The sequence below is a fragment of the Homarus americanus genome, unplaced genomic scaffold (assembly GCF_018991925.1).
Source record: "Homarus americanus isolate GMGI-L3 unplaced genomic scaffold, GMGI_Hamer_2.0 scaffold52687, whole genome shotgun sequence".
NCBI lineage: Eukaryota > Metazoa > Arthropoda > Malacostraca > Decapoda > Nephropidae > Homarus > Homarus americanus.
Window position 1 is genome coordinate 576,919 of NW_024734362.1, and position 17,995 is coordinate 594,913.

Genomic DNA, 17,995 nt, shown 5'->3' on the forward strand with positions numbered 1-17,995 from the left:
GCAGGTGGTAACTGTGGGTAGACTGGTGCAGGCGTAGTTTGTTGGGGGTGCTGCTGGGCTGGGGACCCAACGGGTAAGGTGGCCGGCTTGACTCTGTCTATGCTGACGGTGTTGTGTCTGCCATTCCGGATAATCGTGTGGAACTTCGCTGAACACGTAACAACCAGGAAGGGTCCATCGTAGGGGCGTTGTAGCGGGTTGCGGTGACCATCATGCCTGACGAAAACATACTCGGCAGTGAGTAGTGCAGGAGGGATGTGTTCAGGGCATTGGCAGGTGTGGTGGCACCCCAGGGGCCATCCCAGGGGCAGCGATGACCCAAGGGGCCCTAGAAGGGGATCCCCCGGGGCCATAACAGGGGCGCCCCCTTCTTAAGCCCATTAACTTGCTTGGTCGTGGTGTTGTACATACTGTATTGCATACGTCCAGCAATCCCTTAACTGTGATTGGTGGACTAGAATGCTTACCCACCAAATTACAGCCAATAGGGGAACAGAGCAGTCAGTCAGCGCAACACCCCAACTTATGTTTTCCTGTTGGATATTTATTCTCCTTTAACATTGTTCATGAGGCGATGATGCTGGTAATGCGATGGGCAGTGAGATATTTAACGTCATATCTCCCATTGTTCTGTCCAGCAACCCCTTGCTTAACTGTGATTGGTGGACTAGAATGTTTACCCACCATATTACAGCCAATAGAAGAACAGAGCAGTCAGTCAGCGCAACACCCCAACTTATGTTTTCCTGTTGGATATTTATTCTCCTTTAACATTGTTCATAAGGCGATGATACTGGAAATGCGATGGACAGCGAGTTATTTAACGTCATATCTCCCATTGTTCTAAATAATGAAAAAAAAAACATTTGCCCCAAGGGCCCTGCAGAGACAGGGACCCCAGTGGGCAGGTCAAGGGCAATAGCAACTGCAGCGGCTGTACCGACCCCAGGGGCTCTCTCAAGGGGGGGGGGGCGACTTCAGGAGCCGTACCAGGGGCTGCAACACCCCTAGAAGACCTCCCTGTGGCAACGGCGACTCCAATGGCCCTCCCAGGTGAAGCGACGCACCTAGGGGCCCTCGCATGGGCGGTGGTGGCCTCATGGGCCCTCCCAGGGACCTCGGTTAATCCAGGGTTCCTTGCAGGGGCGGCGGCGCCACCAGGGGCCCTGCCAGGAGTGGTGGAAACCCTAGGGACCTTTCCAGTGGCGGCGGTCCACCAGGTAAGCTACTATGGGCGGCGGCGATATCAGGGGCTCACCCTGGGTCGGCGGCGACCCCAGGGGCCTTCTCTAGGGTGATGGCGACTCCAGGGACCCTCGCAGGGGCAGGGGTGCCAACCGGGGCCGTCCCAGGGGCCCTCCCAGTGGTTGTAGTGCCCCGAAGAGCCCTACAAGAGGCAACGGCGACCACAGGGGTAATGGCAGGTGTGGTGGCGCCCCAGGGGCCATCCCAGGGGTAGCGATGACCCAAGGGGCCCTAGAAGGTGATCCCCCGGGGACCTACTAGGGGCGCCCCTTCCCTTAAGCCAAATAACTTGCTTGGTCGTGGTGTTGTACATACTGTATTGCATTCGTCCAGGAATCCCTTACTTAACTGTGATTGGTGGACTAGAATGCTTACCCACCAAATTACAGCCAATAGGGGAACAGAGCAGTCAGTCAGCACAACACCCCAACTTATGTTTTCCTGTTGGATATTTATTCTCCTTTACTGTTCATGAGGCGATGATACTGGAAATGCGATGGACAGTGAGTTATTTAACGTCATATCTCCCATTGTTCTGTCCAGCAATCCCTCGCTTAACTGTGATTGGTGGACTAGAATGTTTACCCACCAAATTACAGCCAATAAGGGAACAGAGCAGTCAGTCAGCACAACACCCCAACTTATGTTTTCCTGTTGGATATTTATTCTCCTTTACTGTTCATGAGGCGATGATACTGGAAATGCGATGGGTGGTGAGTTATTTAACGTCATATCTCCCATTGTTCTGTCCAGCAATCCCTCGCTTAACTGTGATTGGTGGACTAGAATGTTTACCCACCAAATTACAGCCAATAAGGGAACAGAGCAGTCAGTCAGCACAACACCCCAACTTATGTTTTCCTGTTGGATATTTATTCTCCTTTACTGTTCATGAGGCGATGATACTGGAAATGCGATGGGTGGTGAGTTATTTAACGTCATATCTCCCATTGTTCTGTCCAGCAATCCCTCGCTTAACTGTGATTGGTGGACTAGAATGTTTACCCACCAAATTACAGCCAATAGGGGAACAGAGCAGTCAGTCAGCACAACACCCCAACTTATGTTTTCCTGTTGGATATTTATTCTCCTTTACTATTCATGAGGCGATGATACTGGAAATGCGATGGACAGTGAGTTATTTAACGTCATATCTCCCATTGTTCTGTCCAGCAATCCCTCGCTTAACTGTGATTGGTGGACTAGAATGTTTACCCACCATATTACAGCCAATAGGAGAACAAAGCAGTCAGTCAGCACAACACCCCAACTTATGTTTTCCTGTTGGATATTTATTCTCTTTACATTGTTCATAAGGCGATGATACTGGAAATGCGATGGACAGCGAGTTATTTAACGTCATATCTCCCATTGTTCTAAATAATGAAAAAAAAAAAATTTGCCTCAAGGGCCCTACAGAGACAGGGACCCCAGTGGGCAGGTCAAGGGCAATAGCAACTGCAGCGGCTGTACCGCCCCCAGGGGCTCTCTCAGGGGCGGTGAAGACTTCAGGAGCCGCACCAGGGGCTGCAACACCCCTAGGAGACCTCCCTGTGGCAACGGCGACTCCAATGGCCCTCCCAGGTGAATCGACGCACATAGGGGCCCTCGCATGGGCGGTGGTGGCCTCATGGGCCCTCCCAGGGACCTCGGTTAATCCAGGGTTCCTTGCATGGGCGGCGGCGCCACCAGGGGCCCTGCCAGGAGTGGTGGAACCCCTAGAGACCTTTCCAGGGGCAGCGGTCCACCAGGTAAGCTACTATGGGCAGCGGCGATATCAGGGGCTCACCCTGGGTCGGTGGCGACCCCAGGGGCCCTCTCTAGGGTGATGGCGACTCCAGGGACCCTCGCAGGGGCGGGGTACCTACCGTGGTCGTCCCAGGGGCCCTCCCAGTGGTTGTAGTGCCCCCAAGAGCCCTCCATGAGGCACTGGCGACCACAGGGGTATAGGCAGGTGTGTTTGCGCCACAGGGGCCATCCCAGGGGTAGTGATGCCCCAAGGGGCCCTAGAAGGGGATCCCCCGGGGCCCTACCAGGGGCGCCCCTTCCCTTAAGCCAAATAACTTGCTTGGTCGTGGTGTTGTACATACTGTATTGCATACGTCCAGCAATCCCTTACTTTACTGTAATTGGTGGACTAGAATGCTTACCCACCAAATTACAGCCAATAGGGGAACAGAGCAGTCAGTCAGCACAACACCCCAACTTATGTTTTCCTGTTGGATATTTATTCTCCTTTACTGTTCATGAGGCGATGATACTGGAAATGCGATGGACAGTGAGTTATTTAACGTCATATCTCCCATTGTTCTGTCCAGCAATCCCTCGCTTAACTGTGATTGGTGGACTAGAATGTTTACCCACCAAATTACAGCCAATAGGGGAACAGAGCAGTCAGTCAGCACAACACCCCAACTTATGTTTTCCTGTTGGATATTTATTCTCCTTTACTGTTCATGAGGCGATGATACTGGAAATGCGATGGACAGTGAGTTATTTAACGTCATATCTCCCATTGTTCTGTCCAGCAATCCCTTACTTTACTGTGATTGGTGGACTAGAATGCTTACCCACCAAATTACAGCCAATAGGGGAACAGAGCAGTCAGTCAGCACAACACCCCAACTTATGTTTTCCTGTTGGATATTTATTCTCCTTTACTGTTCATGAGGCGATGATACTGGAAATGCTATGGGTGGTGAGTTATTTAACGTCATATCTCCCATTGTTCTGTCCAGCAATCCCTCGCTTAACTGTGATTGGTGGACTAGAATGTTTACCCACCAAATTACAGCCAATAAGGGAACAGAGCAGTCAGTCAGCACAACACCCCAACTTATGTTTTCCTGTTGGATATTTATTCTCCTTTACTGTTCATGAGGCGATGATACTGGAAATGCGATGGGTGGTGAGTTATTTAACGTCATATCTCCCATTGTTCTGTCCAGCAATCCCTCGCTTAACTGTGATTGGTGGACTAGAATGTTTACCCACCAAATTACAGCCAATAGGGGAACAGAGCAGTCAGTCAGCACAACACCCCAACTTATGTTTTCCTGTTGGATATTTATTCTCCTTTACTGTTCATGAGGCGATGATACTGGAAATGCGATGGGTGGTGAGTTATTTAACGTCATATCTCCCATTGTTCTGTCCAGCAATCCCTCGCTTAACTGTGATTGGTGGACTAGAATGTTTACCCACCATATTACAGCCAATAGGAGAACAGAGCAGTCAGTCAGCACAACACCCCAACTTATGTTTTCCTGTTGGATATTTATTCTCTTTACATTGTTCATAAGGCGATGATACTGGAAATGCGATGGACAGCGAGTTATTTAACGTCATATCTCCCATTGTTCTAAATAATGAAAAAAAAAAAAACATTTGCCTCAAGGGCCCTACAGAGACAGGGACCCCAGTGGGCAGGTCAAGGGCAATAGCAACTGCAGCGGCTGTACCGACCCCAGGGGCTCTCTCAGGGGCGGTGAAGACTTCAGGAGCCGCACCAGGGGCTGCAACACCCCTAGGAGACCTCCCTGTGGCAACGGCGACTCCAATGGCCCTCCCAGGTGAATCGACGCACATAGGGGCCCTCGCATGGGCGGTGGTGGCCTCATGGGCCCTCCCAGGGACCTCGGTTAATCCAGGGTTCCTTGCATGGGCGGCGGCGCCACCAGGGGCCCTGCCAGGAGTGGTGGAACCCCTAGAGACCTTTCCAGGGGCAGCGGTCCACCAGGTAAGCTACTATGGGCAGCGGCGATATCAGGGGCTCACTCTGGGTCGGTGGCGACCCCAGGGGGCCTCTCTGGGGTGATGGCGCTCAGGGACCCTCGCAGGGCGGGCACCTACCGTGGTCGTCCTAGGGACTCAGTGGACAGTGCCCCAAGAGCCCTCCATGAGGCACCGGCGACCACAGGGGTATAGGCAGGTGTGGTTGCGCCACAGAGGCCATCCCAGGGGTAGTGATGACCCAAGGGGCCCTAGAAGGGGATCCCCCAGGGCCCTACCAGGGGCGCCCCTTCCCTTAAGCCAAATAACTTGCTTGGTCGTGGTGTTGTACATACTGTATTGCATACGTCCAGCAATCCCTTACTTTACTGTGATTGGTGGACTAGAATGCTTACCCACCAAATTACAGCCAATAGGGGAACAGAGCAGTCAGTCAGCACAACACCCCAACTTATGTTTTCCTGTTGGATATTTATTCTCCTTTACTGTTCATGAGGCGATGATACTGGAAATGCGATGGACAGCGAGTTATATAACGTCATATCTCCCATTGTTCTGTCCAGCAATCCCTCGCTTAACTGTGATTGGTGGACTAGAATGTTTACCCACCAAATTACAGCCAATAGGGGAACAGAGCAGTCAGTCAGCACAACACCCCAACTTATGTTTTCCTGTTGGATAATTTTTCTCCTTTACTGTTCATGAGGCGATGATACTGGAAATGCGATGGACAGTGAGTTATTTAACGTCATATCTCCCATTGTTCTGTCCAGCAATCCCACCAACAGCATGATTAGTGGACTAGAATATTACCACCAAATTACAGCCAATAGAACAGAGCAGTCAGTCCTTTTAAAGCACTAACTTATGTGTTTCTGACTGGATAATTTTCTCCTTTACTGTTCATGGCGATGATACTGGAAATCGCGATGGACGATCAGTTATTGCAAATCATATCTCCATTGTTCTGTCCATAATCCTAAGCAACTTTGATTGAGTGGACTAGAACTTACCCACCAAATTACGACCAATAAAGGGAACCAAGAACAGTCGTCGGCACAACACTAACCTTGTTTTCTGTTGAATATTTATTCTCACTTTACTGTTCTTGAGAATGATACTGGAAATGGGAGTGGTGCTGGTGAGTTGTTGCGTCATATCTCCATTGTTCTGTCCAGCAATCCCTTGCTTAACTGTGATTGGTGGACTAGAATGTTTACCCACCATATTACAGCCAATAGGAGAAGAGAGCAGTCAGTCAGCACAACACCCCAACTTATGTTTTCCTGTTGGATATTTATTCTCCTTTACATTGTTCATGAGGGGTTGATACTGGAAATGCGATGGGTGGTGAGTTATTTTTCGTCATATCTCCCATTGTTCTGTCCAGCAATCCCTTGCTTAACTGTGATTGGTGGACTAGAATGTTTACCCACCATATTACAGCCAATAGGAGAACAGAGCAGTCAGTCAGCACAACACCCCAACTTATGTTTTCCTGTTGGATATTTATTCTCTTTACATTGTTCATAAGGCGATGATGATACTGGAAATGCGATGGACAGCGAGTTATTTAACGTCATATCTCCCATTGTTCTAAATAATGAAAAAAAAAAAATTTGCCTCAAGGGCCCTACAGAGACAGGGACCCCAGTGGGCAGGTCAAGGGCAATAGCAACTGCAGCGGCTGTACCGACCCCAGGGGCTCTCTCAGGGGCGATGAAGACTTGAGGAGCCGCACCAGGGGCTGCAACACCCCTAGGAGACCTCCCTGTGGCAACGGCGACTCCAATGGCCCTCCCAGGTGAAGCGACGCACCTAGGGGCCTTCGCATGGGCGGTGGTGGCCTCATGGGCCCTCCCAGGGACCTCGGTTAATCCAGGGTTCCTTGCAGGGGCGGCGGCGCCACCAGGGGCCCTGCCAGGAGTGGTGGAACCCCTAGGGACCTTTCCAGGGGCAGCGGTCCACCAGGTAAGCTACTATGGGCAGCGGCGATATCAGGGGCTCACCCTGGGTCGGTGGCGACCCCAGGGGCCCTCTCTAGGGTGATGGCGACTCCAGGGACCCTCGCAGGGGCGGGGTACCTACCGTGGTCGTCCCAGGGGCCCTCCCAGTGGTTGTAGTGCCCCAAGAGCCCTCCATGAGGCACCGGCGACCACAGGGGTATAGGCAGGTGTGGTTGCGCCACAGGGGCCATCCCAGGGGTAGTGATGACCCAAGGGGCCCTAGAAGGGGATCCCCCGGGGCCCTACCAGGGGCGCCCCTTCCCTTAAGCCAAATAACTTGCTTGGTCGTGGTGTTGTACATACTGTATTGCATACGTCCAGCAATCCCTTACTTTACTGTGATTGGTGGACTAGAATGCTTACCCACCAAATTACAGCCAATAGGGGAACAGAGCAGTCAGTCAGCACAACACCCCAACTTATGTTTTCCTGTTGGATATTTATTCTCCTTTACTGTTCATGAGGCGATGATGCTGGAAATGCTATGGGTGGTGAGTTATTTAACGTCATATCTCCCATTGTTCTGTCCAGCAATCCCTCGCTTAACTGTGATTGGTGGACTAGAATGTTTACCCACCATATTATAGCCAATAGGAGAACAGAGCAGTCAGTCAGCACAACACCCCAACTTATGTTTTCCTGTTGGATATTTATTCTCCTTTACTGTTCATGAGGCGATGATACTGGAAATGCTATGGGTGGTGAGTTATTTAACGTCATATCTCCCATTGTTCTGTCCAGCAATCCCTCGCTTAACTGTGATTGGTGGACTAGAATGTTTACCCACCATATTACAGCCAATAGGAGAACAGAGCAGTCAGTCAGCACAACACCCCAACTTATGTTTTCCTGTTGGATATTTATTCTCTTTACATTGTTCATAAGGCGATGATACTGGAAATGTGATGGACAGCGATTTATTTAACGTCATATGTCCCATTGTTCTAAATAATGAAAAAAAAGAAAACATTTGCCCCAAGGACACCACAGAGACAGTGACCCCAGGGGCCAAGTCAAGGGTAGTAGCGACTGCAGGGGCTTTGGCGACCCCAGGGGCTCTCCTAGGGGCAGTGACGACTTCAGGAGCCCTACCAGGGGCTGCAACACCCCTAGGGGCCCTCCCTGTGGCAGCGGCGACTCCAATGGGCCTCCCAGGTGAAGCAATGCACCTAGGGGCCCTCGCATGGGCGGTAGTTTTCTCATGGGCCCTCCCAGGGACCTCGGTTAATCCAGAGTTCCTTGCAGGGGCGGCGGCGCCCCCAGCAGCCCTGCCAGGAGTGGTGGACCCCCTAGGGACCTTTCCAGTGGTGGCGGTCCCCCAGGTAAGCTACTATGGGCGGCAGCGATATCAGGGGCTCACCCTGGTGTCGGTGGCGACCCCAGGGGCCCTCTCTAGGGTGACGGCGACTCGACGGACCGTCACAGGGGCGAGGGTGCCCACAGGGGTCGTCCCAGGGGCCCTCCCAGTGGCTCTAATGCCCCCAAGAGCCCTCCAAGAGGTAGAGGTGACCACAGGGGCATTGGCAGGTGCGGTGGCCCCCCAGGGGCCCTCCCAGGGATAGCGACGACCTCAATGGCCCTATAAGGGGATCCCCGGGGCCATAACAGGGGTGCCCCTTCCTTAATCCAATAACTTGCTTGGTCGTGGTGGTGTACATACTGTATTCCATACGTCCAGCAATCCCTCACTTAACTGTGATTGGTGGACTAGAATGTTTATCCACCAAATTACAGCCAGTAGGAGAACAGAGCAGTCAGTCAGCGCAACACCCCAACTTATGTTTTCCTGTTGGATATTTATTCTCCTTTACATTGTTCATGAGGCGATGATACTGGAAATGCGATGGACAGAGTTATTTAACGTCATATCTTCCATTGTTCTAAATAATGAAAAAAAAAAACATGTGCTCCAAGGGCCCTACAGAGACAGTGACCCCAGGGGCCGGGTCAAGGGCTGCCACGACTGCACAGGCTGTGGCGACCCCAGGGGCTCTCTCAGGGTCGGTGACGACTTTAGGAGCCCTACCAGGGGCTGCAACACCCCTAGGAGACCTCCCTGTGGCAAAGGCGACTCCAATGGCCCTCCCAGGTGAAGCGACGCAACTAGGGGTCCTCGCATGGGCGGTGGTGGCCTCATGGACCCTCCCAGGGACCTCGGTTAATCCAGGGTTCCTTGCAGGGGCGGCGGCGCCCCCAGGGGCCCTGCCAGGAGTGGTGGACTCCCTAGGGACCTTTCCAGAGGCGGCGGTCCCCCAGGTAAGCTACTATGGGCGGCGGCGATATCAGGGGCTCACCCTGGGTCGGTGGAGACCCCAGGGGCCCTCTCTAGGGCGACGGCGACTCCACGAACCCTCACAGGGGCGGGGGTGCCCATAGGTGCCGTCCCAGGGGCCCTCCCAGTGGCTTTAGTGCCCGCAAGAGCCGCTGCCTGGCGGCCCTCGCTCCCGCCGGCGAGCAAGGCGACCCACAAGCTGTCCTCCTCTGAGCACCCTCACCAACCAGCTCTCTCTACATCAAGCTTGTAACCATGCTGCCACTTCCCAGCACCAAGCTGCATTGTACATCCAATACAACATGTATACAGAGAGCACATTGTGAGTTTCCTTTCTCCATCCCATCCTGAGTGTGAACCCAAATACAACGTACCCCACATGCTTCCCATCCAAAAACTTTCGGCCGAATTTCGAGCGTTTTGGCCGTGAGATGGCGTGAGATTGGCCGTGAAGCTTGTCGTACATCTTTCGTCTTGCAACCCTGTGTGGGAGCACTGCCCGCGGCGCATTCAGGGCTGCCGTTTTGAGGAATATCGTCTGCTAACGAGGAAAACATATGACAGTTGGTGACGTCATGAGGAGAGGCCGTCCACATTCTACGTCAGAGATGCCATGAGGAATATATTCCTCATTGTTCAAGAAATGCATATAAAATGTAAAGGATTTAATAATTTTTTCTTCAGTAATATATATGACTTTTTTATCAACTCCTTTAGTAAATATCAACAGATAATGTATAGTATAAATGGATTGTGGGTAATAAATGGCGTGGAAAGTCAACATGGGACCCTCGATTGCTGTGGAAACCCCACCTTGTTCTCGTCATTGGATATGGTAAGAGTTCTCATCATCAGCTAGACGTACTCACAGAACTCTATCTACAAGCCGGTAAGGATATATTTATTTATGTAATTGGCATGTAATTAATCACAGCTTTCATCACCTATGTAGCAGTTACTTACACCTTAACCGTTTTCTTTTATCAGTGTATCAACAGAAATGATTAGATAAATGAAATCTTTACACCCTGTTCATTTGTTGCTTTTATTTTTCCAAAGGGCCAAATATACATTATTTTCCTTCACTTATAAAGGACTATGCAAGTAGCCTAGAACGATCATGGCAATTATTCACTGATTTAGTTATTCTTGGGTTTGCAGGGGAGACTACACAAAAGTTGATCAAATCTCCTATTGCGGGTGGTGATGGCTGCGAAGCGGAGCTTCAGAGATGCATGGCTGAACAATGAAGATTTCTAGCCCTGGTTGTCCCGTGTTGAAGACAATCCATCTAGGGCCTTTTGCAAAATATGCAAGAGGGAAGTGAGGGCAGAGTCGACAGCCATCAAACGTCACTAAACGACAAAGATGCATTCAGTTTATGAGGCCTCGGAACAACAGAAGGTCCAGCAGGAGAGGATCCCGGTCCACCATGGGAACTATGCAGCAAATGGAGTAGCCATAGCAACAATTCTTTTTGCTTGCTTTATAGCCGAGCACAACTTGCCATTTACCACTGTAGATCATTTAGTAGACCTCATGAAGAGGATGTTTCCTGATTCTGCAATTGCTCAAGGCATGAACAAGAAAAGAACAAAATCCACAGAGGTTGTGAGGACGTTAGGATGGTGTGTCACCGAGGATTTAGTAGATAAACTTAGAGAAAGTAAATTGTCCATTATTGTTGACGAAACAACAGACATTAGTACGATGAAAGCATCCTCTGTTCTTGTAAGATTTTGGGATTCAACCACAAACAGCATTAAATCTGGGTTATTAGAGATGATCAATGTATATGGTGATGAATCATCTACAGGGTCAACAGGGGAAAAGTTGTATAATTTAATTATGAAAACATTAGAAACACACCGAATTCCACATGAGAACCTGATTGGCTTTGATGGCGCTAGTAACATTATGGGAGAACACAATTCTGTAAGCAGCAGACTACATATCACTATTCCTGGTATTGAAATGTATTTGTCATTCTATTCACTTATGCGCCTCAGAAGCTGCAAAGACGCTACCACGGCGTTGTGAAGACATGATCAGACTTATATACCTATTTTTTCCATAGTGCTAAACGACAACATGAATTTAAGGAATTTAATCATTCTGTACTGTCAAACCACACAAAGTTCTGCATGTTAATCAGACCAGCTGGTTATCATTCCACCAGGCAGTTGAAAGAGTATTAGAGCAGTGGCAGCCCTAAAAATGTTTTTTACTTTAAAAGAATCAGAGGAAAGATTGGTGGTCGTACAACAAATAGCAGAGAGTCTTGGGGACCCTTTACCTGTACTACAATTTTCTTAATTTCATATTGCCCAATTGTAACAAGTTAAATCTACTGTTTCAGAGAGAGTCACCAACTAAACATTTGTTACACGATAGTATATGTCAGCTTTACAGGAATCTTTTGGGATATTTTTGTCGCCATGAAGTTTTTCAAACTGGTAATCTTGATGCAGTTGATCCCAGAAATGAAGAAAATCACCTCCCAATTGGCCAAATTTACTTGGGAGCAACAATACTCGGCTAAAGTGAACAATATAGAGAACTCCCTAATATGGTCAAGGATGTACAATTCAGATGTCGTATCTTCATGATAAACCTTTGTGTGCAATTGCGTCAAAGATTTGAGTTTGGCAGTAAGTTTTTATGGATGTGTTAATTTCTGTCATCAAATAGAGTATTGGTAATAAATCCAATAAGGAGATGCTGTAGTTGATTCTTCCCCTACAAGCACCGAACCTTCTCGAATTCCCCAGCCTACGCCTCCAGCGCCACCCATGGAGCGGGGGTCAACTATCTACCCACGCCTACCCCCGCCATATAAGACCTGACACCGCTGTGACCACCCTCTTTTCTACCCAGTGCCACCTTCAAGCAACACCATCTCCTCCACGCCAGCCTGGCGGCTGCCGCTCCCGCCAACGACTTGGCGTCCCTCAAGCCGTGTGTCCCTCCAATGGGCACCTTCACCACCCAGCTCTCTCTACTCAACGCTTATTACCATGCTACCTACACAGCAACAAGCTGCATTGTACATCCAATACAATATGTATACAGTGAGCACATTGTGAGTTTCCTTTCTCCATCCCATCCTGAGTGTGAACCAATATCTCATACCTCCACAATGCCATCCTTAGACGACTTTGTGAAGGCAGTATACAAGTTTTAAATGATCAATGGAGAGACTTAGATGTGATTGCTATACCACCCGAGATTAAGGACAGCAGTGACATAGTGGACGTTTATACAAAACTAGGGGAACTTAAGGACGGTGTAGGTGTTTCCCAATTTAAGGACCTTTGTACATTTGCTTTGCAGGTATTGTCTCTTCCAACATCCAATGCAGATGCAGAGAGACTATTTTCTAAATTGAATTTAATGAAAAAAAATCCAGAAAAACTCTGCAAACTCCCTCTATTAATTCATTAATAGCCTCGTCTGAGGCTGTGAAATTCCAGGGTGGATGTATAAATTTTACACCAAATCAGAGGACGCTAACTTCTATTTGATATTTTTTGTTCAATTAGTGTTTAATGTTCCCATGTTATGTTATAATATTATATGGTTGTGGGGTTTTTGTATGCGCATATGTATAGTTTGCCAAGACATTACAGTAGTTATACCTAAAATTCATGCTCTTTAATGTCCATTAATACCCAACGAAAACGTGAGGAAGAATGACGTCATAGAGTTGAGGAATGAATGGCAGCGCTGGGCGCAGTGCGGCAGTGTGCACTCTGCAGCTGGGTTAGTGCGTTGTATTCATCACTGATCTTACGAACATCGTAAGTACTTAAAAGTTCATTAACTCCTGCAGTGGTGATTCACTAAAGACTTACGAAGTCCACAACTCGGATTAAAATAGCTGACATAAGCTAGGATAATTCTGCAAGCACAGTGCGTGGCATCTGGTTTGCCAGATACCTGTATGCGAAAAGCTTCACGGCTAAACAGTTTTTCATTTTTGGCCAAAATTCGGCCAAATCTTTTTGGATGGGAAGCATAAAAGGCTATTTTTACAATCCACACAGAATTTAAGTCTTCCCTACGGTATCCACTTAACCCTACCTGATGCAAGTGTCTGGCATCGGTATCTATTGCAGTACGTAGGTGAGTGATAATTGAGCGTTAAGTTCTGGTGACAATGGCCAGCCAATTTATCTTTTTTATTACTTCTTCAATCCTTCTTCCTGTGTTATAAATAATATAATTTTTTTTTTTGTACATTCTAACGAGTTTGTTACGATTCTTATGTACAGATATATAATGTGTAATACAATTGTGTATCTGGTGTAGGTCTCGCGCATCGGTACAGTATCTCTCTCTCTCTCTCTATATATATATATATATATATATATATATATATATATATATATATATATATATATTTCATGTAGCTCCACAGTGAAAACGTGGATAAGATAAATCTTGATAAAATCACACGGGGAAAAGGGAAACAACGGAGCACCTTAGCTTTCGTCTTTATTCAAGACATCTTTAAACCGCATAGATTATTTATTTTTTATTTTAATTATCACAATGTATATAATGTAAACATTGAAATTAATCTTCAAAATTGTATTGAGGTTATTCAGCCATAAGACCATTTTATATGATGAACTCGTTTAGCGGTACTTAAACACTAGTTGTGCGGTAAAAGTTTGCTAGTTAAGCCCTGTGTATAACTTAAATTTTACTGCTAGCTAACAGTATTACTATGTCATTAGCATAAACGTTTTGTGTATACGGGCCCTAGGCATTATCTTAAAAAAAACCCACACACATTTCTTGTTACTAAAGACACTGTCACCGAGGTTTATTCGAAATCAAAATTATAATATTATTTTGCATACTGATTATAATCAGAACAAAAAGTTATTTTGGCAACAGCAATAAACCATTGATAATTATCAATGGTTTATTGCTGTTGCCAAAATAACTTTTTGTTCTTCCATTCACGAAGTGTAAGTTGCAGACACACCTCTCTCTAATAAAAAAAATCAGTCCTATGAATTATTTTCAAAATTATATATTTATTAATGTAACTTCGTTTAGCAAACTTTGGAATAACATTGCAATATACTGTAGATGTGTTGTGCTCATATTTACTTCCCTGCACACGTTAACTCTGTTTGTTGTTTACAGCCAGCCATGATGAGGTCTCTGCTTCTGGCAATTATTTTGTATCAAGAACTTCTGGCAGGCCTCGTCCTAGCTGGTATGTACTTTAAGCTGTAGTTTGAGGGCTAGTTCTATCACAGTCATTCAACTGGTATGTTTGATGTTGTGTGAGTGCTAAGAGTATATCAGCCACCCTAGGGGGTTCTTGTCACTGGCTGACAACTGAAATATCCATGTCTCAGCACTGGTAGAAAGCCAGTCTAGGTCATTGCTTGAGACTGGATTCCTGTTAGGAAAGATTTTTTTTTTTTACAGATAAATGGATCGAGCAGCCAGAGACAGAGGCCACTGAACCTATTGTCACATACGTGCCTTGGCTTAAACTCAAGGAGGGTCTGAATCCACTCTATAATTTAAATATCCAGTTGCAGGAAGTGGGCCCTCCCTTGCCTGTGCGTAAATGTCGCCACGACCTCTCCCCCTGTCCCTCAAAGAAATTCTGGGGTATGAAAACTGAGGAGGAGGAGGAAATAAATATGTGTGTGTTCAATGAAGATGAACCTGGGAAGAAAAAGAGACTTTACTTACGCTTCATGGAACATGCCAGCTGTGAGTGTCAACACTGGGCTAAATATATAAAAAAATTGAAAACTGACATCTTTATCCTTCCTAAATTCCTCAACGCGACACTACTGGGGGACTGTGCCGAGATGACCAACGAAGCAGTGCTGTATTCCTCGATCCTGCCACTGCTTTCCTCATCACTTTTAGTTTCTATTCTCAGCTTCTTTTTATAGGTCAGGTAGAGTCTCAATACAATACAGAGACTACTGCACCGACAACATGCTCCCTTTTTAAAACAACCTTATGAATGCTAACTGGGATCTTGTCTATGCCTCCGACAACCCTAACGTGAACAGCTGCAACTTCTCTTGCATCTTCAATGCTTGCTTTGATAAATGCTTCCCACTCAAGACTAAGTCAGTGAAATCTGTATCCCCACGCCTGTAATGGCCCTTGTTTCATAAACATAAGAATTATATAAATGGGTTAATTACATTTGATTTATATACTGAGTCATCCCCTGTGACTTTCCACTGGCTATGAGGTGACATGTTCAATGCACGTGATAAGGTGTGCCCACGGGAAGCTGCGTCATACTATGCTGAGTAAAGGCATAAAGTAGCCGGCTCCTGGCCACCCAAAGTGGGCAGTCGCTTGATATTTGTAATTCGAAACCCATTCCCCAAATATGTAACTGTATATTTTCAGCCTTCTGGCTGCCAAGCTCTTTCAATAAACCATTAATTATTATTATTTATTATTATTATCCTTGACTAGAGGAAGACATTTGAGAGCCGCAGTGGATGGCTCCGTCTTCCCTCGAAAGAGGGCGACGCGTCTATTCCATTCTCCTCCGATGGGTCACTACTCAAAGTCTCACTCACAAACTAATATCAAACGGACGTTGATTCACGTCTAGTTACGTAGACGCCGTCCCTTTCTCATCACACTCATAAATAGTGGAACTTACTGTTGATCTACACTCAGGAATTATGGAATTATACAAATAATACTTTTTAATAAAAAGGAAACTTCAATTGGGTTTCGTTACTAAAGCCCAATATAATATACATGAACCAACCTGGTTAACATTGGAATTAACCAGCCGGTTCACGCCTGGTGGCCCCGGAATCCTTGGTCTGTACTACAATCCTATAACAATCGGGCATACTGTGTTAAGTGCACTGCACCTATTTCTACCTCTACTACTCACTTCCAAGTTACGTCCACTTGTCATTCCACTGAACCTTTTTCACTTCTGTCACTTGGGATGTATGTATGTATGTATGTATGTATGTATGTATGTATCATTCCTTTGAAAAAGTTTTGACGAAACGTCTGGAATAAAGTTCCATCTCTTAGTCGTGTTTCCTTCACTTCTACATTAGGATATGTTCCAAGGTTGAAGATGCAGTATTACCAGTATCATTAGATATATAAAATCCGGCACGATCATTAAAAATAGCTGACAACCGAAATGATTAACTAAAAGACATTAAAAACCGATACCCCGTGGTGACCTTCCATATGAGGATAGGTTAAAGAAACTAAACTTGCATTCCCTAGAAAGACGAAGAGTGCGGGGAGATATGATAGAAGTATTCAAGTGGGTGAAAAGAATCAATAAAGGTGATATAGATAAAGTTCTTATAATATCCGAGCAGGATAGGACTCGGAACAACGGATTCAAGTTGGATAAGTTTAGGAGGGAGATAGGAAGGAACTGGTTTACAAATAGGGTGGTGGACGAGTGGAACAAGCTTAGCAACTTTGTAGTAAGTGCTGGAACGCTGGAAAGTTTCAAAGGGAGGCTGGATAGATTCATGGATGATAGAGAGTGGTAGTAACTCTCGACAGGAGCTGCCACGCACATTGCACAGGCCAACCGGCCTATTGCAGACTCCTTATTTTCTTATGTTCTTATGTTTATTTCATGTTAGTGATACGTGAACAAAGTTCTCTTGACAGAACAGAGCCCTTCCAGCCACGCCACCAGTTCCTGCCTCAGCGGACCAAGAGTTTTTCCAACTTTACTCCAGCCATTGTTGTTTATGTTCATATCTTTGATAAATTCCTTCGTGGTGAGACATCAGTCATAAATTGTCTCTGATCCTGTACTGTACTTCCTTTCCTACCATATACTATTTGCCTAAACGAATCCTACTCACACTAAACGTGTGTGTCAACTCCTTGAAAGAGGTACTTTTAAAGAAAAATTATTAAAAATTGGTAGAGTACATCCCTAACATGCAGTATGTATGTGTAATTTACGCAAGTTTAAGAAAATAATATAAATTTATAATCACCTGCAGGTCTCATGTTCTACCTCTTGGGAGCCAAATGCCTGTCAGCTGCTGCCTGTACAGGACCCTTTGCTTGGCGCTCATCCAATATCACTTGGACAATTCCTGCTCGTCATGGTACTCTACCCTAATACATAACTTAAAATTCAGGCTACAAATTGTTCAGGACATGGTGATGAGGTTCACGCTGGTCACAGAGTCCTTTCACTCACCGAACATGTAAAGTGTGGCGGATAGCGTGAAATAACTGAAGCTCAACCACGCTTACAGGATTTCCAATGAATTGTGCTCATGGAATAAAAAGTATCTATTTCTTAATAACATGAATGCTAAGTAATGTGAGTATGTGACGAACTTCTAGGTAACTGGTTGTATACAGCGCAAGGTGAGTAGCAACGTTTCTGTGGTGGATTAGGGAGTGAAGTGTAAGTAATACGGTGAAAGTAGACGTATTACTGCATTAATTCTTGAGAATTATTCAAATGTAGAAAACAAACACAGGGAGACTCCACCTAACGTGTCCCTAAGATCATCTTCCTCAGCCAAACAAACACTTTTTAATAGTTATGGCTTTTAGTGAAGTATCGTTCACAATAGAATATTTATAATTTACTGTTAGTGCTCTGTTGTAGTCCAAATTATTATAAAAAGCTACTCTATGACACAAGCACAAAAAGTTGAATAATCAAACTAATACAGAGCAAAAAAGGTAAAAAAAAATAACAAGGAGTGGCAAC

The 17,995-nt window shown here is 46.4% G+C and overlaps 2 protein-coding genes across 2 annotated transcripts; both read left to right on the forward strand.

Moving 5' to 3' along the window:
• The first annotated feature begins 1,040 nt into the window (after positions 1–1,040).
• On the forward strand, positions 1,041–8,545 carry LOC121870216 (elastin-like). Its single transcript, XM_042371992.1, has 4 exons — positions 1,041–1,220; positions 2,655–2,996; positions 4,643–4,984; positions 7,964–8,545. Exons 1-4 carry the CDS (start codon positions 1,041–1,043, stop codon positions 8,543–8,545), a joined length of 1,446 nt encoding a protein of 481 aa, XP_042227926.1.
• A 4,427-nt stretch (positions 8,546–12,972) lies between these two features.
• Positions 12,973–15,705, forward strand: LOC121870232. Its single transcript, XM_042372014.1, has 3 exons — positions 12,973–13,017; positions 14,416–14,488; positions 14,707–15,705. The coding sequence occupies exons 1-3, from the start codon at positions 12,973–12,975 to the stop codon at positions 15,186–15,188; spliced, it is 600 nt and encodes a 199-aa protein (XP_042227948.1). The 3' UTR covers positions 15,189–15,705.
• The last annotated feature ends 2,290 nt before the right edge of the window (positions 15,706–17,995 follow it).

What these genes read in the sequence shown, in the direction of transcription:
- LOC121870216 (XM_042371992.1), top strand. Translation starts at nt 1,041, where the DNA reads ATGGCCCTCCCAGGTGAAGCGACGCACCTAGGGGCCCTCGCATGGGCG. An exon ending in CAGGGGCAGCGGTCCACCAG is followed by an intron (nt 2,997 to 4,642) that starts GTAAGCTACTAT and finishes ATTTGCCTCAAG; the next exon opens with GGCCCTACAGAGACAGGGAC. An exon ending in CAGGGGCAGCGGTCCACCAG is followed by an intron (nt 4,985 to 7,963) that starts GTAAGCTACTAT and finishes ATTTGCCCCAAG; the next exon opens with GACACCACAGAGACAGTGAC.
- LOC121870232 (XM_042372014.1), top strand. Translation starts at nt 12,973, where the DNA reads ATGGCAGCGCTGGGCGCAGTGCGGCAGTGTGCACTCTGCAGCTGG. An exon ending in AGTGTGCACTCTGCAGCTGG is followed by an intron (nt 13,018 to 14,415) that starts GTTAGTGCGTTG and finishes TGTTGTTTACAG; the next exon opens with CCAGCCATGATGAGGTCTCT. An exon ending in GGCAGGCCTCGTCCTAGCTG is followed by an intron (nt 14,489 to 14,706) that starts GTATGTACTTTA and finishes TTTTTTTTACAG; the next exon opens with ATAAATGGATCGAGCAGCCA.